General features: G+C 41.7%; 1 protein-coding gene across 1 annotated transcript in view; it reads right to left on the reverse strand.

Annotated features, from left to right (window-relative positions):
- PGM5 (phosphoglucomutase 5) overlaps positions 1–25637 on the reverse strand; it is a 79580-nt gene that overhangs the window by 13205 nt on the left and 40738 nt on the right. The window contains exons 7-9 of the mRNA XM_074856716.1: positions 14943–15058; positions 8292–8427; positions 7133–7316 (exon numbers count right to left, since the gene is read on the reverse strand). Of these exons, the coding sequence (XP_074712817.1) occupies positions 7133–7316; positions 8292–8427; positions 14943–15058 (436 nt within the window). The remainder of the gene's footprint in view (positions 1–7132; positions 7317–8291; positions 8428–14942; positions 15059–25637) is intronic.

Genomic DNA, 25637 nt, shown 5'->3' on the forward strand with positions numbered 1-25637 from the left:
GGCCCAAAACTGAACACAGTCATCGAGGTGCGGCCTCACCAGTGCCGAGTACAGGGGTAAGATCATTTCCCTGTCCCTGCTGGCCACGCTATTGCTGATACAAGCCAGGATGCCATTGGCCTTCTTGGCCACCTGGGCACACTGCTGGCTCATGTTCAGCCGGCTGTCAATCAACACCCCCAGGTCCCTCTCTGACTGGCAGCTCTCCAGCCACTCCTCCCCAAGCCTGTAGCGCTGCTGGGGGTTGTTGTAGCCCAAGTGCAGCACCCGGCATTTGGATTTACTGAAGCTCATCCAGTTGGCCTTAGCCCATCGCTCCAGCCTGTCCAGGTCTCTCTGCAGAGCCTCCCTACCCTCGAGCAGATGAACACTCCCACCCAACTTGGTGTCATCTGCAAACTTACTGAGGGTGCACTCGATCCCCTCGTCTAGATCATCAATAAAGATGTTAAACAGGAGTGGCCCCAAAACCGAACCCTGGGGGACACCACTCGTGACCAGCCACCAACTGGATTTAACTCCGTTCACCACAACTCTTTGGGCCCGGCCATCCAGCCAGTTTTTTCCCAGCAAAGCGTGTGCCCATCCAAGCCACGAGCAGCCAGTTTCGCTAGGAGAATGCTGTGGGAAATGGTGTCAAAGGCCTTACTAAAGTCAAGGTAGACAACATCCACAGCCTTTCCCTCATCCAATAAGCAGGTCGTCCTGTCATAGAGGGAGACCAGGTTTGTCAAGCAGGACCTGCCTTTCATAAACCCATGCTGACTGGGCCTGATCATCTGGTTGTCCTGCATGTGTTGTATGATGGCTCCCAGGATGAGCTGCTCCATCAGCTTCCCGGGCACCGAAGTCAAGGTGACAGGCCTGTAATTTCCCAGATCATCCTTCTGACCCTTCTTATATATGGGTATCACACTGGCCAAAAGAAGAATCATTTGGATGCAATTCCTCTTTCCCTGTAACTTTGGACAACTCATTTACTACTCTTTTTCTGCCCTCTAAAGACTAGAAATGATCTTGTGTATTCCCTCCCACTCCTCACAGAAGGACTCTCTTAATGCTGTTTTTATTTTCTTTAACTGATTTGTTCTTGTTCCGCGTGGCAGAGCACAAAATCAATGGCCTGAGAAATAGTTACAGATCAGCAAGGATCAGTGGCCTAAGAAATAGCTACAGGATCCCAGGATCAAAAATCAGTTGTCAGCAGTGAATACAAAAGACAGGATCAATTGCTACCCCTCACAGATCGTGCACCAATATCTGATTACAAGAATTTCAACAAGGATGTGTAGTACAACTTGGGAAACCTAACTTAAGGTGTTAATTAATTTCAACTAGACTAATTAATGCATATTATCTATGTGTAGAATAAAAAGTATTGATTATTAACTGTGAATTTGCTCTTCGTTCTCATCTTCACCTCTCTTTTTCCTTCCTCCTCCCCGCTTTTGTACTGTATATATGAACACATTCTTCTACAGACCACAGACCATATACCTGAATCCATAGTCAAAAGACTTTCTGTACAGGAAGGCCATTAAGGCTAAAGGACTAAATTGCACAGTCAGTAGTTGTAGTGTTTCAATGCTCTACCTATTCTGCACTAACATGCAGTCTAGTTCCCTTTCTGTAAAAGGTACCCTTAGGCTAAGTGCTGCCTCTGCTGCATGTCACTTTTAGTCGTGCTGTTGGCAAATGCTTAGTGCATAAAGTGAGATCCTTGCTACTTTTGTTGAAGGGGCAGTAAACAATTTAAAAATGAGAGAAGAAAATTAAGAGAGAAGCATTTTATTCTTCCAGTTTTATCAGCAGCTTGAGAAGACACTGATGTTAGCAATACAGTGCTTCAATATTCTAAAGTATACGTAGAAATACTTGTTTCCTCAGGCATATGCCAAAACATCTTCAGGACCATGTAAACCATTGTTTGGTTGATAATCACAGAACCATAAGTTTGGGTTGGAAGGGACCTTAAAGATCATCTAGTTCCAAAACCTCCTGCCATGGGCAGGGACATCTTCCACTAGACGAGGTTGCTCAAAGCCCCGTCCAACCTGGCCTTGAACATTTCCAGTGATGGGGCATTCACAACTTCACTGGGCAACCTGCTCCAGTGTTTCACCACCCCCATCATAAAAAATTTCTTCCTTATATCCAGCCTGAATCCACCCTCCTTTAGTATAAAACCATTACTCCTTGTCCTATCACCACAGGACCTGCTAAAAAGTTTGTCCACATCTTTCTTACAAGCCCCCTTTAAGCACTGAAAGGCTACATTAAGGTCCTCCCAGAGCCTTCTCTTCTCCAGGCTGAACAACTTCCACTCTCTCAGCCTGTCCTCATAGGAGAGGTGTTTCATCCCTCTGATCATTTTCGTGGCCCTCCTCTGGACCCGCTCGAACAGGTCCATGTCTTCCCTGTGTAATGCCCATCAAGACTAGGAAATATACAACAGGAAAACATCCCACATGGATAAAGGGTTGGAGTAGACAGCCAAAGAGATATTTTCCATCTCCAACTTTGGCGATGCCATGAAACTTTTTTTAGCTGCTAGTATGGTTTATATCTTAACATTTATCAACAACATAAATCTAGTAGTCTCAATAGGTACAGTGTAACGGACAAACAAAAATAGTTTACAATTCGGAGACTGAGCTTTAGAGCCTGTTTTTCCAATATTTGCTGTTAAGCCAACTTTGGAATGGGATGGCTGTAATTGATGCTGATGGGAGTTTTGCCATTGATTTCAGTGGAATCAAGATTTCATCTTGGATACCTAGAATTATACAGGCAGTTTGTTACGATCTGATCCTGTGAGCAAGGGTTGTACCCTGCTGATTGCTCATTACACTTTATGACAGTGAAAATAAAGGAGATAAATTGAAGAGTTTCACAGTTCTGGGTATATTTGAACAGTTGTGAAACCCAGGATCACCATCTCAAAGTACTGAACATCAATGTCAAACAGCTTTAAGAGAGAAGGCAGGGAGTCTAAAATACCTGCACAAAATGAAAGCATGAACATCAGAGCATGTGTCTTCCTCTCCAAAGACTAAATGGGCATTTTACATGCTCCTACCAGGCTTAGCAACTCCCACAATGACATGACCAGCAAGACCACTTGAATACTCTTCCCAATACTCCATGTTTTTCTGGCAATAACAGCAACAACAACACATTGTTACTTGGTTTAGCACATCTGAAGTCTCACCACTCATTAAATTACGGTCTTTGGAATCAAACGGATTTATAAACACTTCCCATAACTCTTCCCATAAATTTATGACACAAAAATGCTTCACCAAACTACAGCACCTGTAGCCAGTTTGATGTTACACTTAATGGCACTTGGGATGTTTATGCAATGCATATAAACACACAACCAGCATTCAGACAGTCCACTGCACTATTTCTGAGCTTACTATTTTATGCATTTTGCATTTCTCAGGGACAAAAAACTGACAGTAGTGATTTTTAAACATGTATGATGACAGCTAATATTTGTCTGTAAGATTAGGATTCCTGCCATAGAGCTGAAAATACTCTGTAAAAGGGAATTACAGAGACACAGTGGCTGTACTCCTTAAAAACAATAATCCTAAGTGCAGGGAAAAATCATATGCTAAGGAAACAATGGCTTTTAAAGCTGGACTGTCAAAGTCAACTTGTAAAATCACAGTATTTGTACCTGGAGATTTAGTTTAACTAATTTTTCAAGAGCCCAGCAGCAAAACACCTGATTTTTGACTCTCCCTTGGAAACAGTGGTTTAAGCACTAGCAAAGCTCTTCACTCAGGAAGGCCACAGAAATTAATGAGAGATATTAAATTTTCATATTCCTCACTGTTTCCTGGAAATTATACCTAAAAGCCATGAGTTACAAAAAAATCCAGCCCAAAACACTGCTACCAAATAAATATGAAAAAGCATTGCCTGGAGAATGTGTAAAAGACAAAATCAAACAGGTTTTCCCTGCTTGCTACAGAAAGCCCAGTCTAACATAAGAAAATTTTACTTTTGGACATTTTTGAGCTTTTGGGGTCTGCAAGGTCAAAGCAAGCTGGTGAAGTTGCAATTAGCCTACTTACTGTTTGTCACAATGGTATTTTTATGCCTGACATAAGCTCTGTTAATTTAAAGCCACATATTTGCTATGTATTATATAGAAGGTGTTAGCTCCATGAAACATAAAATTTTATATGCACAACTTAGAAACAAATCCAAGTGGAAAAGAAAGAAGAGTAACACACTGAAAAGCCCAGAGGACAGAATAACTTCCAGTTTTAATAAAATAGGATGCACTATTTGTCACTAGAAAGAATTATGCTTTCTTATGGGAACAGATTCATTTTTTTTTCTGGGAAGAGCAGATGAAAAGGTTCTGTACAGCTCCCACACTGAGCATCTGCAGATATTTATTTTAGGCAAATTGGGCCTGCTAATGGACATTAATGAGCTGTGTGGAAACTGAAACAAAATTAGGTTCCATGATTGACCCACTGGCTTTGAACCTGATATGATGGAGATGGAGCTTCACAGGGATTTCTCTTTATACATTACAATCCAGTTAATTGTACTAGTATCTATGAAGCACTCAGAAAACTAAACCTACTACATATCGTACTAAGTAGTTTGGTTCCCAGTGGTTTAAGATTTTTTTAGTTACTAATTTCGTAATTAAATAAATAATAATACATTAGCATAATAAGTTAGCATGAACAAGACTAAAAAGCAAAATACCTTAGTATTTTGAAAATCATTATTAAGGTATAACGGCAGGGAGTAACACCAGTAGAAAATCTACCTAGCAGCAATATATTAGACATAGAGACATATACATAAATTAGGAGCATGTAAAATGGCTACTCTTCTACTTCAAATACTGGCATTATCACAATTTTTATTTGCTCCTCTATGGATCCTTGAGTTTCCCCTTGGCATAGCAGTTTACACTCGCTACTCTGACAGGAAATACCTTATTGCTGATACTCAACTGAAATATCATTCTGAACAGAGAATAATTTTTCCCTTATCTCTAGAGAGTTATCTGAAATAACTTTTTTCCAACTTTTCCAATTCCTGTTTCTTGACTCTTGCTCAAACTGAAATGCAAAAAAACCAAGACTACATGCAGAGCCCTTTGCATCCCAAATCTAACAAAGGAGCAAGAAAACATTAACAAACTTCTAATAACAAAACTCCAGAGTTCTATTCTGTGAATCTCAGAATGTAAGAACACATCATTAAAGAGCTCAAAGTTAACTGTTATAATGGGCAATTGTCAACCTTCTAATTCAAATTTCACGCAAAAATGCAACTGGTCCCATTTCTGGCTTACAGGATCCTCAGGAGCAGCACTGTTAATGTGCTCATGTGCCCAAAGGCTAACACAATAGGACTTTAAAAATTAAAACAGTCTTCAAGAACAGCAGAACATTTAATTTAGTTTTATGCCTCTTACTGCACTGTGAAAAACAATATTCATGGATTTCAATAGAATTAATTAGAAGCTACAGATTGGGCATATTGTTTGCTGCCTATTTTGTTATTGTTGCATTTGCTTTCTGAACCTGCTGTTTATTTAACACTGATTAATTAACATGTAACCAGCTTCTCATTCATAAGACATAGTGCGGTTAGTTACACTGAATATAAATCTCTCTTCCCTACCTACTGGGGAACAAAACTTTGAACAGGTTCCTGAAAGCATAGCTGGAAAATCTGCATGAAGCTTATGACAGTCACAAACAGGCATCTGCATTTACATGAAGAGCAAGCTACCTGAGGAAAATGACAGCAGGGAACTGTTGTTTCATTTGCATGGATCAATGTCCTCTCTTATTTTATTCTGCTTGGAGAAACCCACTGAGGCTGCAGACACATGAAGCTAGGAATGTGTCCTTGCCAAAAGACAAACTGGTTAAACTGTACTCTCAATAAATACATGCTTCTCCCTATGAAAAGACATGCTTTCTGGTTTTATGGGCTCACTTTCAGAGTCCATCCAAAAACAGGCCAAGTCACGTTTCTTTGTTCATGTTACATAATGATATGATTAGCAATTATATTCCAATTTAGGACAAGGGCTTTGGATGAAAATTAAGGGAAAGAAAAGTGCACTGAGAATTCTCAAGTTGTTTTTTAAAAGTACAAAGGTCACAAGTCTGCCATGCCTGTAATTTTCCAGTGGACTTGGATATGACAATATCCTCATATCTTGTTTCAGTAGTAATATGCACAAAGGGAGTAGCTTAGTGGCAGGTGGGCTGCTTATATTTTCTGGATGCAATGATGAATAGAAACTACAAAGACTGAGCAGAATGGCATGACAATAGTTTTAATGGCCTGTAGTATCATTTGCTAGGGTCTGGTCAGGTCAAGTAATTTACAAACCAGAGAAACTAGGACAATAAAAATAAACAGCATAAAATCAGAACACGTTTTACTATGAGTCACAGCTCATATTCAAGATGTTTGAATATACATTTACACCTGGCAAAAGTACATGGTTAGTTTTGAGCACATCATGAGTTTCAAAACACTGAAGGATCAGTTTGAACTGCAGTTCTTGGTAGCTAAGGAATCTTATTACAGACACAGCCAAAGAACACAGAACCAGTCATGTGGGCTTGATAAGTCAAATGTGCCCACATATGGTGCAATCCACTAAAGTCTTCTGTATGTTATCGGCTACAACAGATATAGTGCCTTAATCATGCAAATCCCATGGGTCACCAAGAGCAAGAAAATTTTAACTTTTTTTTGTAATAGCAAGTGGAGATTTCAGATTGAAAATAGAAAAAGACTGTCTTTCTACATGATATTTTGCACTGTTCAGGAAAAGAAAACCCTCCCTATACACGCATCGCTGTCAACACGGACTCCATCCCCTCCTACATTCTCTGTGACACTACTGCCTCCAGTTATGCACAGCAAGTGCAGGCTAAACCAGAGGTGTATTATCTTATCCAGATCAAGCTAATCTTAAGTAGGAAATGCAGTACCTATCAGAGCAAAGAAAACACCATCCTACAAATAAATGGAGAGGCTTGACAGATGAATGTTAGAAACAACACTGTTAGAGACAATGTGACAGTTGCAAAACTTTGGTACATGATCACTACAGCCATACCTGTCTTTTGGTCACAGTGCCATCCACAGGATCTATGTACTCAAAGCTGTCTGTTCTTTCCACACTGTAGATATTGTTACCCACAGCAAACTGCTGATGGCTGAACGATTTCTCAGTGATCAAAGCTTCCAGGTCTCTCATTATGAAATATGCTGTTCTGGGTTCCAGTGCTTCATAATCAAACCTTGCACATATATAAAAAAAGTAGAACCAAGAAGTAAGTCTTGAGAAAACAATTTCCTAAAACTTAATACACTCACAATTAGCAATTTATTGCTTACTTCAGAAATCACAGGTAGACCACTGAAGTACTGATGGCAAATTAAAACAGCACACGCATACAAGTCCTGTGCAATGTGACCATTACATGTGTGTACCACACTACACTGGCCACCTAACTCTGAGTCAACAGAAATCACTTAGAAGATGCATAGTTTCTGAAGTAGCATAGAAAACATCATCGATACACAGCTAGCTTTCCAAGATTAAGGACACAACCAGTGCAGTGCTCAACAGCCGAGTGAAATAGAGGAAACTTTGCTACAAGTTTCAAGGAACAGCTGTGTGCAAAAGACCTTACAGATATGTGAACTCCTCTGGATTAAATGTATTCTGAGAGAAAGAGAGAGGCAGAAGCTAAGATGTAAATGACAGTTAGAATTCACCCTTTTGAGACCCTAATAAAAAAGAGTAACTGTTCAGATCTTTGGAGGAGTTCTCCTAAATTAAAAGTAGGCATAGTTCCAAGTCTCACTAAAACACTGTCACTCGTAAGCACATACAGGAATAAATGCAGGAGTAAATCTTGCCGGGATCTTGATTTTTTTTTTTTTAACACCATGCAACAAGCTATGCCTACAGATTTCACAAGTAAATAATTCAAATCTTTCTGCCATTCAAGATCAGAAAATACAATTACTCATATACTAGAAGTGACATATAAATGCTGCTCCTTCAGTAAGTAAATAACTTCTGCTGCCACTTACTCATCAGAAAACACCTGCCTACAGAACAGTGGCAATCTGTGACAGATTTTCATTCTGTGGACTCAGCAAATGCACACCTAAATGTAGCTGAACACAGCTAAACAAGTCATGGCAGTAGCAGAACTGTCCTACCAACCGCCTAAATTCCTGTGCCTCTTCCTCATTTTTCTCACCTGCAGTAGTAGTGCCGGCCAAATTTTGCCCAGTGATCCCGGACAATCTCTTCCACGCTCTGCTTTCGAGCTCCTAGGATCGAAAGCCAAACTAGCACAGCCCATAGTCCATCTTTCTCTCGAAGGTGATCAGACCCTAAAGGGACATACATAAAGCAAATTACTTGCCATCACTGCAAATCAGAAAACAAGGTAAAAAGGCTGAGCAAATGTCTCATTTAACTTTGTATGTCACATAATGGTAATCAACAATACTAACCTCAGCAACTCTGGTATCCTTCAGATGGACAACCAGAACTAATGTTTAATATGTGATTTATTTATATATGTCAAAGTCCGTACTCCTAAGGTTAAATAAAAAGATGTACAATTATTTGAATAGAAAAAGCAGTAGTAGGAAAACATTTTTAGTCATGATTCCTACTCCCTGAAACACAGGGTGTTTTCACACTTCTGGTGCTGTCTCCCACAACTGGGCTAGATATGCAAACCCCTAGCCATGAACCAGAATGTTCTGGGTTATGTGAGTCTAATTGAACAGCATGTCCTTATCTCTGCAGATGTCAAGTTGCAGAGAAAGAATTTTCCCATTCCATGAAAAATGAAGATTTCCAGAATGTTCATGGCCTCCCATCAGGATGAAAAACAAGAGCCTGAAAAAGTGTTTCTGGGACAAAAAACCCCAACAAATCAGAAAAGAGTACTTTTTCTCCTTTCTGTATTTCTCCATACCTCTCAGTGGTAAAGCTGTTTGGATGCTCAGATCTAAATCCCTTCCTAGGTTTATATTTATGAAGAGAGAAATCAATCCAACAATGGAGACTATGAACAATTTTGGAATACTCCACAGAATTTAGCACATACTCTCAGATATGTGAGGCACAAGTTCAAGTCTATTATCTGAATTTAAAAGAGCACAGACTTGATCTTGGACTTCTCATGTCCAAAGCCAAAATGCCAACTTAGAGTAATAGGTCGCTCTGCAATAGACGTGCAATGTATCTTAAACAGAAATATTTCTATGAAGCTAAACTCTACCTGTTAAAACTGGAATGTATCTATAAGAAAAAAGTTTCAATAACACCAGTATTTTCTAACAAAACACTGTTTCATGGGAAGGTTCTTGGTCATTGAACCAAAATGGTACAGTGAAACATGGATAGAAGAATTTTTGGAAAGCTCTCTGTTGTGCTCTGAGACTTGTTCTGGCATGGCTTAAGCTTCTAAATCTCTCTGAAGAGGGATGAGTGTATACATGTATCATTCTTCTAATCCATTTAGCAGCTTTAGCATATGCTGTGTCCTTGAGTGTCCTTCAGGAGGAAAAATAGATTGTTGCTTCCCTGGAAGGAGAAAGCATTGGAAGAAAGTAAGCCAGATGCAAAAGTCAGGATGGAGAAGCTGGAAACAACCCAACTGTTCCAGAATCAAAAGTCACCAATTAAAAATGTTAGCCTGATATGAGTCAAGAAAAATAATCCTGTGCACCCAAGAAGCATCTCAGTTCATCATTCTTAATCCAAGGAAAACTGACAACAGGGATTTCTCAGAATTTGTTTATTCCACCTTTTTTATTTCACCAGCATATCCATCAACTGGGTTACTATATGCACATATGTTGTTCTATATATTGCCCTTCTTTCTTCTAGCAAATTAAAATCTGTTACTGCAACTTGGTCAACTCTGGTTTTCATCTACTGTACCATAGGTGTCTTTGGTGTCTGTAGGTGTCTTTGCTCTCTCTCTCGCTCACTTATTCCTACTGCCCAGCTGACATGGTAGAAACACTAGGGAGGGAGCTTGTTCTGCTGCCCCAGTTCAGCTAACACCATTCTTCTTTGCTTTATAGATCCACTACCTGCTGCTGTGAATCTGCAAGAGGCAGAGCTGCCCTACGCAAAGTGATCAAGTTAAAGGTGCCTCGCAACTATGCATATCTGAGACTGCAATAATAATAGTCCTCCTGGCCTGCTGAGAGCTCTCAGCAATCCCAGGATAATTCTCAGTGACACTTTTAATTGAAATATCCAAGGCATTAACGAATTCCAGACTGTTGAAGGAGCTGAAGCAGAAAGAGACAACAGAACAGAGGAGTCAACAAATATTTTTCTGATTATCCCATTATATTTAATTTGCCATTGGTAAGGGAAATTATAATAACTGCAACTACTCTGACAACTTATTTTTTAGTTTATTTGTCACATATTTCTCCATAACAGTAGCAAAAAGTTATTTTTTACTACTGCAACAGTCAATTGCTGTGGCCGAACTCAGAGTAAACAATCTGGGTAAAACTCTCAAAAGTATGTTCCCATTCATAAGGAAGTACTCAGCTTAAACAGGCTTAAACTGAAGTAAATTCTTGAGAGACATAGCCTGAGAAGCAAAGTAAGATCATGCAAAATGTGCATATTATGATTGTTCTGATATTGTAAAGCTGTTGGGCATGCAGACTGTCTTCTACACGTCTAACTTATTCTGTATCTGACATTTCCAATTCCGATACAGACAGTGAGTCCTGACAGTCATATGCTTGAAGAAAATGTAATTGTTTTTCCCCAAATTAGTTATCTCTGTCTGTGTTCTGTAAATGTGATTTTAAAACAAAAATGTGACTGAAGTGACTATACAAACTGACGGTAAATCACTTTGCACGCACTTTGAGTCTTACAAGCTTATCATCCAGCAAACTGAAACTTGATGATATTTTAGGCAAATGGAGATTTAGGGGCATTCTGATCTGTTCATTTATTCAAGTTAATGAGATTATTTTAGATTTGTGTTACTGTAACAGATACCACCACAGAGCTCTTTTAAGGCTTTCATTCATTTCAGCAGCAACACATCTTTATATTCTCCACTAGTTCGTCTTCTTACATAATCTTGCAGGAGAAGGCAGACGTTGTTAATAGCATCTGGAAATTTAGAGATGAAGCATACAAATTTATGAAAGATGTAGCAATTACTGAAGTGGCTTAAACTGCAGAAAGATAAATCAGCCACATAGCGTTCCTAATCCTGATTAATAGTTTGCTGATGAAATTTAGAAACTAATTGCTGCCGCTGACGCCCTTCTCTGAACTGTGTCCTGGGCATTCGTCATGTAACCAGAAAGCTACTAACCTCATCTGACAAGCTCCCCACACTGCTACAAAAATGGAAGAAGTTTTTAAAGCACTGGTTGAGCTCCAAGATCAGCTGCCAGAAAACAAGTCTGGGAAACACAGCCCTATGGGATGTTTTCAAAATCTTTTGTCCTTTTATAGCAGAAAATTTGGTTTTATTTACTTGCCAGAGCAAAATCCCTTATGTTATAAAACCAGGGCTCTGTATTATTTGGAAAATCCAGCTGGACTGGATCACCTGGGTACACAAGCGATCAGTCTCCAGTGCTGTTCGGTTAGTTTGACAATAGAATGTGGATCTGTAAAACTCCTTTCTCTTGCACAGAACAGCAAGTTTCCTACTCCGATCAGCTATGTGGTACATTTCTTTCAATATTCCAAGCTGAAAGCTAAAGAGGTGCCAAGTTTCAGTTCCCTAAATAGATATGATCGTGGGGAAAGCTGTAAAATTTATTCAAATGCCCAATACTGGCAGAAACTTGTGAGGGTCACACAGTTTAGGACATTACTAAAAGATTTGCAATAAGGTAAATATTTATTGCTAAAAACAGCTCGCATCACTGAAGTATTGGTCATCTACAGACCAGACTGCGTTTTACAAATAAACCTCCTGGCATATGAGATATTTTCAGACAGCTGCATTGAATTGAAAGATGATAAGGAAACTGAGGCAGGGAGAAAAACAAACTTTAGGCATCATAGTCATTGCATAATTGCCCTATAGGCACTGTCATGATTCATTTACACAGCAACTACACACATGCTAAGGAATTTAAACCCAATGCTCAAGTTGTCTGGATGCCCATGGGATTGAATCTTCAGGGTTCATATTAGCCTTTAGATGGCATTGGCTAAAATGGGAGGTCAGGAGGCTTTCTCCACTGAAGTGCTGCAAGTACAATAAAGCTCATCTGACCAGAGCATGCTGGGATGGACAAATTAAGCACTGCTGCAGAGCAGCTCTCCACGATGTCTGGCAAAATGTTGCTCAAGCACCCTTAGAATTCACAAGGGACAGAATTTATCAGGAGTCTCAGGAATTAATGATAGGACAGGAGAAGCAGATTAAGACAGGAATGCAGAGGGTACTACGAATGCAGAGACTGGTCTGAGGTCAAGAGATACGAGCTGCAAAATCGGAACAGAGACTACAGTACAAAATGCAATTGGTTTAGGGCCCTACAGAAGGACACAAGCGAAGGAAAAAAATGAAAAGTAAGAACAAAGAGAAGTTAGAGGAATTATCTTGCCTACCTAGAAGAACAGACAAACTCCAGAGGCCCTTCCTTGACCTCTGTGAGACACCTGTCCCTCTTTCCCAACTTCAACAACCATCTGATACTCAGGGTACTAAAGTCAGGCCAACACAGGTTACAATGCCCTCGGTATTTCAGTATTTCAAGCCATGAAACCACTCCTCTTGATTGTTATATAACTGATCTACAGGGCTAAAAGTCCACCAATGCTTAGGACAGTCTGCTTAGCAAGACCTGAACATGCCTTTTCAATGTGCCAGGGAAATTTGATGTTTGGCTTTTTTTATAACTGCACCATAAAATTTTAATGACAAATATCCTCAAATGAGACAAGGCTTCTTCTAAGTGACCAAAGATTCTTCCCTTCTCCCTGAGACAGAAAGCATCTGCAGGAGTTGTACTCAACATCACCAGATGAAGATGGTCTAGGAGCCTTACTTCCCAAGCAGAAACAGGCCTGAGGCAGTGGTTTGTCATGGCATATGGCACACAGAGGCCACCCCTGCCTGCTTTACACACAGGAGCTGCTGCACTCCGTGGGCTAAGATATCTAGACATACTTCAGCCTATGGGAACTCACCATCAAACTCCTACATGCTCCTTCCAGTCAAAACCCACACTTTGCTTTCTTCAACATAATGATGAAGGCAAGAACTTTTTCCAAATAATTTGGGTGTTAATGAGGTCATACAGATGTCTCAAGACCCACCCAAGTTTCATGGAAATATTTGGTTTTGGATGAGCAGGAGGAACCAATATTTAGAGGGTAGGGATACAGAACTGGCTTAGTGAAAAAAGCATGAAAAAGCAGTGAGAGTTGAAAACTCCCCAGTTCAAACCTCTCATGGGCAGATGAAAAACACACCACAACAAATGGCAGTACATTCTGAAAGGTACAAGATCCTCCTGCCCCTCTCTCCAAGTTAGAACTCACTCAATGACCTTGCAGAACACCCTTGGAAAACATCTGTTCAAAAGATGCATTCAAGGCCATACAAATCTGTACCAGCCACATCAATTAAGCCAACGTGTCCAGGTTGCTAATCATGAGACATTGGTTCCCATTAACAACAGAAGGAAAATAAACATTTGTTATTAATTTAAATTCTCTTATTTTCTACAGATAGACACCCAAAGAAATTTAACACATTTTTGGTTCTTCCATCATAGTCCATTCAGACACTTACAGACAGTTAATGACAGGCTAACATATAAACTGGCATGTCTATGGCTTAAAGGTATCCTCATTTTTAAAAAAGCAGCATTCTGCTCTAATTGACCTTAACCAACAAACTTCATACTGGACTTAATCAAAGCAAAATGAAATTTGTAACCAAGTTTTACTTCATGATAAATTCTTTTCTATGAAAAGCTGTAGCCAATGTATTATACACCAAAATAAAGAACTCCATGGAACTCACATCAAAATATACAATAACTTATTAGCCAGGCAAATGGTTAAGTTATTCTGATATGTCCTCATTCAAGAACACTTCTAACATAACCCTACTAATAAATAAAAATAAGAAAGAATTTCTGTGCCAGAATCCAGGAAAGAAAAAAAAAAAAAAAACCCCACTGTGAAATTTATTCAGTTTTTCTCATAAACCAAACCCACATTTGTACAGATTTTCAGACTACCTATTTTAATTGTTTGCTCTAATGCTTCCTGTCAGTACTGAATTCATGAGGGCTCAAACTTGTCTTTCATTCTGCATTCTATTGTTTGACTGGTTCTCGGGACAGGTGAGGGAGAAATACTTAGTAAAAACATAGATGCCAACATATAACTGAATTTCTTCTAATGGTGATTTTACCTAAGTTATGGTAATTGTGATGTTCCAAAAGGGATGCCTGCAACAGGTCTGGTTAGACATACCATTATCTCCTACTTTGTACACTGAATCACAATACAGACAAAACCCCTCCAAATGCTGTTGCAGTCTGAAAACACTGTTACAGTGGAACCAGTGAGACCTTCCTGCATTATGTTCAAGTCAAAAGAGAGTGCCAGGCACCTCCAAAAGCTGTCTGGGCAGTGATAAGATTGCCTATGGCTTCTGAATGTTCATCTTCCACATTTTTCATACCTCAACATACTGGACACCAGAGTTGTAGGAAGACCCTCAAGATGGAAACAACTGACTTCTCTGTTCCAGTACAAGACAGTGTTAATTTGCTGATTCTTTTGGCTTTGACTTGAGGCACCCAGGAAAATGAAGAGTTGTCATTCAAAGTCTGTGGAAATCTTTTGATTATGTATTACTTACCAGTTCCAAAGCTTTCCTCTCCACAAAGCGAGCAACGTCCAGAGTCCATGAGATTGGAAAAATATCTCCATCCTGCTGGTGTCTCATACACAGGAACCTTCATTGCTTTTGCCACTCTGGAAAAGACACAACAAAACATCACATGAAAAGACACTACTTTTTTTACATATGGCCCGAGATCAGTCGAGAAATCTAGGTCTTGCTACACATCTCCTGACAGCTGGGCTATAAGTGGAAAAAAAAACAACAGAACAGTTAAACAGCACCATTCAAAACTGATCCTTGTCTTAGAACTGACTTCAGTCAGAACACAGGTATGTTTATACACTAAGTGTAGTATTTTGGAAAATGTAGGACCTCAGCTCAACAGGCTTTACCAGTATTTTCCTCTCATTATTGGGCAAGAAACAATTATAACTAGAGACACAGAGTTTTGTTACACTAATATTTTAATGAAAGTTAAAGAATCATGTTGAAGTACCTTCCTTTACAAAACACAGGTGGCCAACACCAATACGCTTGAAAGATACTTCTGTTCGTACATTCAAAGCCAAGACAATACAGGAATGTTTCCATGATGTTTCCATCTCCTCTAAAAAAGCTTTTGCAGTCTCAACCTGAGTCTGAACTTACTTTCCCCGTCTCCTCTGACACACCTATATGAAATACTCCCACTAGCTGGCTGACCTGCCAGTATTTTCAAGAACCAAAATAAACCACCATATAAGCTGGATGTGCTTTCCCTTCTCCAGGTTGTTAACTGGTAACTAACTATTACTGTTATGAAAAAAATCCTTTCCTGGACTGAAAAACAAGAAAGAAGAAAAAACCACAAATCCTCTAAGGAACCCAAGCTGGGATTTATGCAGAATTAATATCACTATTCTTCTTGTTCCTAATTATATTACTTGTTTTCATTGTGTGCCTAGGATTTTCAGAGCCAGCTTTTTTAATATGAAAAACAACACTTGACATATAGTCAATCAATCTGACTGACTAAAAAGGACCTTACAATCTCCCTAGGACTGCTGCAGCAATCACACCCAACAAACATTTCCTGAATTCCACTCCCACAGAAGAATACTTGACATGAGACGATTTACATAATTTTAACTGCAGTCAAGCCCAGGCAAAGCAGTTCAACCAAAGCAGGATTCAACACGCTTAATACAATCCACCTAGAAGTTACATGTCAAGGCGAATGCAGTCCCCTCTCTGATCAACAGACACACCTGTTTTCAGACAGTCCATCACTCTGTTTTTAAGTAGACATGTAAGGTAAATGGGATGAACTGTCAAATATGCAAATACTGACCCTTTCAAAACCTGGTACATAAATGTACCTAAATGACAGTTCAGCCCTTAAGTACTCTCTCTGAAATCTTTAAATTGTTAATAAGCACTGGTATTATGTCTCCAAATCCACTTTTATTTTTATGCAATAAACATCTGTTGCTAAGTCTCCTTCTATCCAGCCTAGGTGTTCATTTGTGTACTTATACATTACATTACCTTTTTTGAATAAGATAGAGTAAGAATTGCTGATGCTTATTTGAAAAGAGCTAAAGACGTACCCGGAGAAAAAAATATTATCAAAATGTTTAATCCTAAATTCAGTTTTCATGTCTCTAGTTTAGAGGCAGAGGCAAGTGTATAGTTCCATGTGTTTATACAGCACTACCTGTATCATTGGCCCTTAGAAATGCTGCCGCGTAAAGGAGGTGTCCTGGTTTAACCAGGATAGGGTTAAGTTTCCCCAGCAGTGGGGGGGAAGCTCTAGCCGGGTTATTCAGATACCATGCAGATGTCACATCCTGGCGCGAGCGCGGGACAAGGGGTTACCGCGTGTACTGTGGGATTTGCTCTGTTCCCACTGCTATATTGGTAGATATTTTGCTCTGTTCATTGTTATCATTGTTACTGTTATTGTTATTGTTGTTGTTTGTTGTGTTGCTATTGCACTCTTGTATTAAACCTGTCCTTATCTCAGCCCCGGGGCTTTGTATTTCACTCCCTTTGTGGGGGAGGGGCAGCGGCCGCGTGGTCTCAGACCCCGGCAGGGGCTAAACCATTACAACTTTGGCGCTCAATGTGGGGCTGGAGAAGGCTGAGATAAGGACAAAAGGAGGTGTGTTAGAGCAATCTGTTACGTGTAATTTTTTTTCTGTTTCTATTTGCATTTGTTTGATAAGAAACGTCTGCAATGCTGACCAACTTGCTCGCATGGTGAGGCTGGATTAATCCTCATATCCACTCTGTGCTCCTAGTACTGGTGTTTGTTCTCGGTGGAAAATGTATCAAGGGTCTTGTTCTGCTCTACTGGTTACTGTCTGCTTATAATGGGCTCGTATCGCTGCTTGTGGGGTTGAACCAATACCTGTTTGCTGCCTGGGCTTTTGTTTGGGGTCTCACCCCCTCTATGGGTGAGCCAGGGGAAGAGATTCTCTCGGTTTCTGAGAGTTTCAGCTATCCCTGGAGCACCCAGGTCACTGTGTTCGTGGTACAATGCTTTCTGAATGCCTGCCAGATCTTGTTTTGGGCCATGCGGTATTTCTCCAACAATAGCACCACCCGGAATCCTGCCCTGAGGACAGATAGTTATAAATGGCTAGGTATGTGGGAGAAGATGGGCAAGTGCCTGAGTCAGTGGTCACCCCCAATGCTTTGGGATTTCACTCCCGAACAAATGCAGAGTCCTGATAAACTGGTGGAGTGTTTGGAAAAGGTGTGCTGCCAATCTGACAAACCCCGGGAGATGCAGCTCGCTGCGATGTGCTGGGGGCTTGCCCATGCTTACCGCATCGCCCTTAACACTGATCACTGACCTCAAGGGGGAGAAAGGGCTGCAGGGTCTGAAAGTGAACCTACTGGTACAGCAGCTGGGCCAGAGGGACAGGCAGTCCCAATATCAGTCACCCCGATACGGACAACCAAATATACCAAAAAATCCCCTCGCAGTGTACGGGGTGATAATGAACCAGGCCCATCACGAGAGCAGGAGGAAGAGCCGGAGGTAATCATCCGATCTCTATCCCTGAGTGAATTGCAAGATATGCAGAAGGATTTTAGCCGCATTGCAGGTGAGCAAATTTGCACCTGGCTGCTCCAATGCTGGGATAGTGGAGCTGCTGGTTTTGAATTGGAGGGGAGAGAGGCCAAGCAGCTGGGACCTTTAGCCAAGCAGGCTGGTATTGACAAGGCAATAGGGAAACAGGCTCAAACCCTCAGCCTTTGGAAGCGACTCCTGCTCGCTGTGAGGGAGAGGTACCCCTACAAGGATGATTCTCTATGTCGGTTAGGCAAGTGGACCGACATGGAGAAAGGCATCCAAAACCTCAGGGAAATGGCTGTGATTGATATGATCTATGGTGATCTGAATGATGAGCGGTCACCAATGGATCCAGATCAGGCCCCTTGCACACAGTTGATGTGGCGGAAGTTCCTGCAAAGTGCACCAGAGGGACATTCCAAAGCATTAGCAGTAGCGTCCTGGTGGCGAGACACCCAGACTCAAACAGTGGACGAAGTGATTATCCAGCTCTGACAATATGAGGGAAGTCTCCCTTCCTCCCAACATGCTTTGGTTTCAGCTGTAGAGGAACTGTCTCAGAGGCTCCAGAAAGTGGAAGTGTCCTATGTTCCACCTGCATGGGCCAATGTCTCAGCTATTAGAAGCAGGCGCTTCCCCACCCAAGAGAAGGGCAGTGGAAGGCACACACCACAGGGCACCCTGTGGTTTTTCCTCCGTGACCATGGGGAAAACATGAGAAGGTGGCATGGACAGCCCACTCCCGCCCTAGCTGCATGAGTACAGCAATTGAAAGGGGAGTACACCATGAAAGGGGAGTCTTCCAAGAGAGACACAGCTCCAGTGTCCATTCGGAAATCCCCCAGACAGAATAGAATGGCCAACTCTATGCTTGACCCTCTTGAGGGGACCAGGAAGTCATTCTTGCAGGAGTCACTCTTAGATCAAGTGAGTGATGGTGAGCAGGATTAGAGGGGCCCTGCCTCCAGCCAGGTGGAGGAAAGGGATAATCGGATTTACTGTAAGGTGTGGATCCGATGGCCTGGCACACCAGAACCACAAGAATGTAAGGCCTTGGTAGACACTGGCGCACAGTGCACCCTGATGCCATCAAGCCACAGTGGGGTTGAATCCATCTGCATCTCCGGAGTGACAGGGGGGTTCCAACAGCTGACCCTATTAGAAGCTGAAGTAAGCTTAACTGGGAAGGACTGGCATAAGCACCCCATTGTGACTGGCCCAGATGCCCCATGCATCCTAGGTATAGACTACCTCAGGAGAGGGTACTTTAAAGACCCAAAAGGGTACCGGTGGGCCTTTGGTATAGCTGCCCTGGAGGAGACTGAGCAACTGTCCACCTTACCCGGCCTCTCAGAGGACCCCTCGCTGGTGGGGTCGCTTAAGGTTGAAGAGCAGCGAGTGCCAATTGCTACCAAGACGGTGCACCAGCGGCAGTACCGCACTAACCGAGATTCCCTGGTCCCCATCCATCAGCTGATCCGTCGACTAGAAAGCCAGAAGGTGATCAGCAAGACTCATTCACCTTTCAACAGCCCTATATGGTCAGTGAGAAAACCTAATGGTGAATGGAGACTGACCGTGGACAACCGTGGCCTGAATGAAGTTACGCCAGCGATGAGTGCTGCAGTGCCAGACATGCTAGAGCTCCAGTATGAGCTGGAGTCGAAGGCAGCCAAGTGGTACGCCACGATTGACATCGCTAACACGTTCTTACATTCTTGCATTCACTTGGAGGGGTATCCAGTACACCTGGAATCGATTGCCCCAGGGGTGGAAACACAGCTCCACCATTTGCCATAGACTGGTCCATACTGCACTGGAGAAAGGTGGGGCTCCAGAACACCTGCAGTTCATTGATGATATCATTGTATGGGGGGACACAGCTGAGGAAAGTCTTTGAGAAAGGAAAGAAGGTAATTGAAATCCTCCTGAAGGATGGTCTTGCCATCAAGCGACAGAAAGTTAAGGGGCCTGGAAGGGAGATTCAGTTCCTAGGAATAAAATGGCAAGATGGGCATCGCCACTGGAGGTGATAAACAAGATAACAGCCATGGCCCCAGCAACCACTAAAAAGGAGACTCAATCTTTCCTGGGTGCTGTGGGGTTCTGGAGGATGCACATCCCAAACTACAGCCTGATTGTGAGCCCTCTCTACCACGTAACCCGCAAGAAGAACGATTTTAAATGGGGCCCTGAGCAACAACAAGCCTTTGAACAAATTAAGCAGGAGATTACCCAGGCAGTGGCCCTCAGGCCAGTCCGGACAGGGCAGGAGATTAAGAACGTGCTCTACACCGCAGCCGGGGAGAATGGCCCTTCCTGGAGCCTTTGGCAGAGAGCAGATGGGGAATCCCGAGGCCGACCTCTAGGCTTTTGGAGCCGGCGATACAAAGGCTCTGAAGCTAACTATACCCTGACTGAGAAGGAGATACTGGCAGCGTATGAAGGAATTCGAGCTGCCTCAGAAGTGGTCGGCACTGAGACACAGCTCCTCCTGGCACCTCGACTGCCGGTGCTGGGATGGATGTTCAAAGGAAAGGCTCCCTCCACACATCATGCAACAGATGCCACGTGGAGTAAATGGGTTGCGTTGATAACACAACGGGCTCAAATAGGGAACCTCGACCCCCCAGGATCAGTAGAAATGATCATAAACTGACCAGAGAGCAAAGATGCTGGGATGTCACCAGAACAAGAGGTGACACGTGCTGAGGAGGCCCCACCATATAACGAGCTGCCAGAGGAGGAGAAGCGATATGCCCTGTTCACTAATGGGTCTTGCCGCATTGTGGAAAAACTTCGACGATGGAAGGCTGCGGTGTGGCATCCCACACGAGAAACCACTGAAGCTGTTGAGGGACAAGGTGAATCGAGCCAGTTCGCAGAGGTGAAAGCCATCCAATTGGCTTTGGATATTGCTGAGCGAGAAAAGTGGCCGAGGCTCTATCTCTACACTGACTCATGGGTGGTGGCAAGTGCCCTGTGGATGTGGTTGCAGCAATGGAAACAGAACAACTGGCAACGCAAGGGCAGACCCATCTGAGCCGCTGAAGTATGGCAGGACATTGCAGCCCGGGTGGAGAACCTCGTTGTGAAGGTGCGCCGTGTGGACGCCCATATACCCAAGAGTCGGGTCACTGATGAACATCAACACAACCAGCAGGCAGACCAAGCTGCTAAGATTGAGGTGGCTCAGGTGGACTTGGACTGGCAGCGTAAAGGTGAACTGTTCATAGCCCGGTGGGCCCATGAGACCTCGGGCCACCAAGGCAGAGATGCAACATACAGGTGGGCTCGAGATCGAGGGGTGGATCTCACCATTGACACCATCACAGAGATCATCCACGGATGTGAGATATGTGTTGCAATCAAACAAGCCAAACGGGTGAAGCCCCAGCAGAATGAAGATCGATGGATGAAATATAAATATGGAGAGGCCTGGCAGATCGACTACATCACACTGCCACAGACCCGCCGAGGCAAGCGCCACGTGCTCACAATGGTGGAAGCAACCACTGGGTGGCTTGAAACTTATCCAGTGTCCCACGCCACCGCCCGAAATACCATCCTGGGCCTTGAAGAGTGAGTCCTGTAGCGACACGGCACCCCAGAGAGGATTGAGTCGGACAACGGGACTCACTTCCGAAATAACCTCAGAGATGCCTGGGCAGAAGAACACGGCATCGAGTGGGTCTACCACATCCCCTACCACGCACCAGCCTCTGGGAAGATCGAGCGCTACAATGGACTGTTAAAAACTACATTGAGAGCAATGGGGGGGTGGAACTTTCAAACACTGGGACACACATCTGACAAAGGCCACTTGGTTAGTGAACACAAGAGGATCTGCCAATCGAGCTGGCCCAGCTCAGTCAAAACTTCCACGTGTTGTAGATGGGGATAAAGTCCCTGTGGTGCGCATGAGGGACCTGCTGGGAAAAATGGTCTGGGTTAGTCCTGCACCGGGCAAAGGCAAACCCATCCACGGGATTGTTTTTGTTCAAGGACCTGGGTGCACCTGGTGGGTGATGCAGAAGGACGGAGAGGTCTGATGCGTACCACAAGGGGACTTGATTGTGGGTGAAAACACACCGTGAATTATACTGTGCTTTTGTTAATTTTTCTTTGTTAATGCTAGTTGCTAAACGGCAGCTGGATGTGATGCACATGGTATAGAATAAAGAGGTGGATTATGTCCTGGTTTAGCCAGGATAGGGTTAAGTTTCCCCAGCAGTAGGGGGGAGCTCTAGCCGGGTTATTCAGATACCATGCAGACATCACATCCTGGCGCCGAAGCGGGACAAGGGGTTACCACATGTACTGTGGGATTTGCTCTGTTCTCACTGCTGTATTGGTAGATATTTTGCTCTGTTAATTGTTATTACTGTTATTGTTATTGTTTGTTGTGTTGCTGTTGCACTGTTGTATTAAACCTGTCCTTATCTCAGCCCAGGGCTTTGTATTTCACTCCCTTTGTGGGGGAGAGGCAGCAGCCGCGTGGTCTCAGACCCCACCAGGGACTAAACCACCACAGGAGGTTATACAGTGCAGAGCTGAACGTGGTTTTGGCTGGCTTTGCAAAAAAATTAAGAACATAAAAGGATTTAATCTCTGTGTGACAGTAACCACAGGCTGGGAACAGGACAGAAACTAGAAAACAATCAACCAGAAAACAATGGCTAACATGTTGAAGAGCAAAGCCAATTCTCTTGAGGTAGCCTAACAGTACAGCAGAACTATCTCTGCTTGCAGAAATGTTCCCATATCCTGGTACTGGTTTTGCAGAAGGAAAACCTTTCTCTTTCACTTTTCTGTATTTCTCTAGTGTGGGGATAAACAGCCTTGGACAGACCCATCTCGACCAGCACCAAAAGCTTCTAGAGGCCGTAATGGTTTTCAAAGGTTTCTGTGCATTAGGTTAGCACTGGAAATATTGATTGTGTCAGCATTCTGCTTACTTTAAAATAAGCTTTTCAAACAAACAAAATATAATATAAACATATACATACAAAGTATATAGTGAAATATCACAGATTGTTCCTTGCAATATTTTTTTGTTCTTGACTCTTAAGACTTTAACAAAGTAAGTAAGTAGAAGTACACTGAAAATTAACCATACTCTTTTTTAATTGTCATTTTACTGAACTAAAGAATCATCACTGGAAGTCTCAATAAATGCAGAATGTGTCTTTATGCAAACTATAGACATTTAAGGTGAATGATCACACCAAGAAACACGAGCGCGGTTCCCACAGGAAGATGCAAAAAATTCTCAAAGCTGCAGACTCAGAGAAATAATGCGCTGCATTGGATCAAACAAGTAACAATGCAAACTACAGGAAAATAGACTCAGAGGAAGGAAACTAATGTTCTGTAACTGGGAAATTACTACATCTTCAAAGGGAAAACAGATATTAAATGCAGGAAGCGGGAGGGATTTTTAATGTTCCTACATCTACATCTTTCTAAACAAGAAATACGACTGGTATGACGTCAGTGCAGAGAAAGTTTAAAAAAAAAAAGTATCTTTATTTACCAAAACTTTTTTTTCACTTTACATTCACCAATCTGCTTTCTTACAGACAAAATTACAAAATCAGAGCTTTCAGTCACTGCTACACCAAGTAGACAGATGTTTATATAAAAAAAGTGCCAGATGAGACAAAAGGGTAGCATCCCTTGTGGACCAAAATTTGGAAATGAGTTTCTACGTACCACTGAAGATTTCCAGCACTACCTAATGCAGCATATGACCTCATGACAAGCTTGAAAGATACTAAGGTAATATTTTCTTCAGCTAGGCAAATAAATGCTTAGGATGAGGGTTTATGGAACTTGTAATTCTGCAAGGACAATTGCTGGTGAGTCACAATAAAGGTTTTTGTTTTATCTATAACAGATCACCATTAATTACAATCTATGATGTTTTTAGTGATGTACCTTCACAGGGCAGTTCAAACAAGTATATACAGAGAGAGCTTTTTAAGTTGTTTTTTTTTTTCCTGTACATTTACACCGCAGTCCCTAAATTTGGGGAGTTAGAAATGGAAAGTCAAGTGGTTACCACAAAGATTTTGTTTTCTATATGAGATCTCTTGGTCAGACAGGATACTTCTTCTCTCAGAAAGTGAGTTTTGGAACTGATGCTACAAAGAGCTTATATCTTGCAGAGGTCTCACTCATAAGAGTAAAGTTTGTATGTCCTTATATATATGTATAGCACATCATCACCAAGATACTGATGCAGTAGTGCTCCTATAAGGGCAATACCTCAGTCTCTGAGTTCACTGGGTGAAGGTGTTAGCTGTCAAAGGGCTCAACCTTGTGGATGGAATATACTTCCAGAGCAATTCAAAACAAAAACTGGAAAAAAATATGCCATATGAATAGGTTCATTCTCCTAGTCTATTTGAAGTAAAGGCATTCTATTTATGTCTAACCACACAGTTGATATAGCTGTGTTTATATGTTCCATGAGTATGAACTATGTAGAAGGAATACAAAAGAACGTGGACATTCTGGTTCTTGTCACCTCAGACATTTAATGGGATTGACTTCAAACGGTATTATTACTTGCCTTCTTTCAGCGTAAGTGCTCACTACATCAACGAGATTACACAATAAAGTTTCTTCTGTCTGTGTGTAGCACTCATTAGCTCTTGGTAGACTAGGAAATGGGGTATTTACACTTGAAGCTAAACTGATGAAAATCACCTTAGTTATTCTGCCCATATCAGAGCTAAGGGTATTTATGTTCCCAGTATGCTCAAATACTAATTAAGGAGAACAAAAATAAATCAGAGTGAACTGTACTTTTTGCAATTACACACATTATTTAAATTTAATTATTATTTTGCAAACTTTTAAAAAAGCAGGAGCAGCTTTTTCTAAATGGGGAGATAATAAAGTGAGTTAAAATAAAAATATACATTACTGTAAGGTTATATAGTTAAATTTAACTTCCTGCTGGACAACTTCACTCTCATTTTTATTTTGAAGAGCTAGTCTCACACTACCTATACTGACTGCACACTTTTTATTAAAACATAAGGAGAACACACACAATGCAACCATGAGAAACAGTTTGAGTTCTTTCATCACCAGAAAACAGAATTATTGGCAAGTTTAGTACCAACACAGAAATGATAAGACAATTCTTGCACGCTACAATAAGTCTGACCAAAGAATGAGCTGGCCAGTTCATACTAAAGGTAATAATTAACATAATAATAATCTCCATAATGAAGATCAGAATTTTTGAAAATTTCCTGTCAAAAAAAAGATATTAATTCCAAAATTGCTCCTGAAAGCCTTAACAGATTAATGTGGAAAACTTACCTGTTAGGCACCAGGCAACTGGACTACTCATTGTATAGCTGCACATCTGAATATCCCAGATCTTTTTCCTTATACTTTATAGCCATATGTGTGTAACCCAACTAGGGAAACAGAGGGTACAGGACTCTTGATAGCCTAAGTGATCTTCCTTGCAATTATAGTAAAAATATCATCCTGCTTAAACTGTGTAAAAAAGAAAGCTTTCCTTTGAAAAAAAGTTCTTTTATTTAACAGGGTTAAAGGAATATCCTTGTGATACCTTTCTTTCAGTTCTCCACCCAGTGGAGACAACAGATTATTTTTCATAG

This window comes from Strix uralensis, chromosome Z (assembly GCF_047716275.1).
Source record: "Strix uralensis isolate ZFMK-TIS-50842 chromosome Z, bStrUra1, whole genome shotgun sequence".
NCBI lineage: Eukaryota > Metazoa > Chordata > Aves > Strigiformes > Strigidae > Strix > Strix uralensis.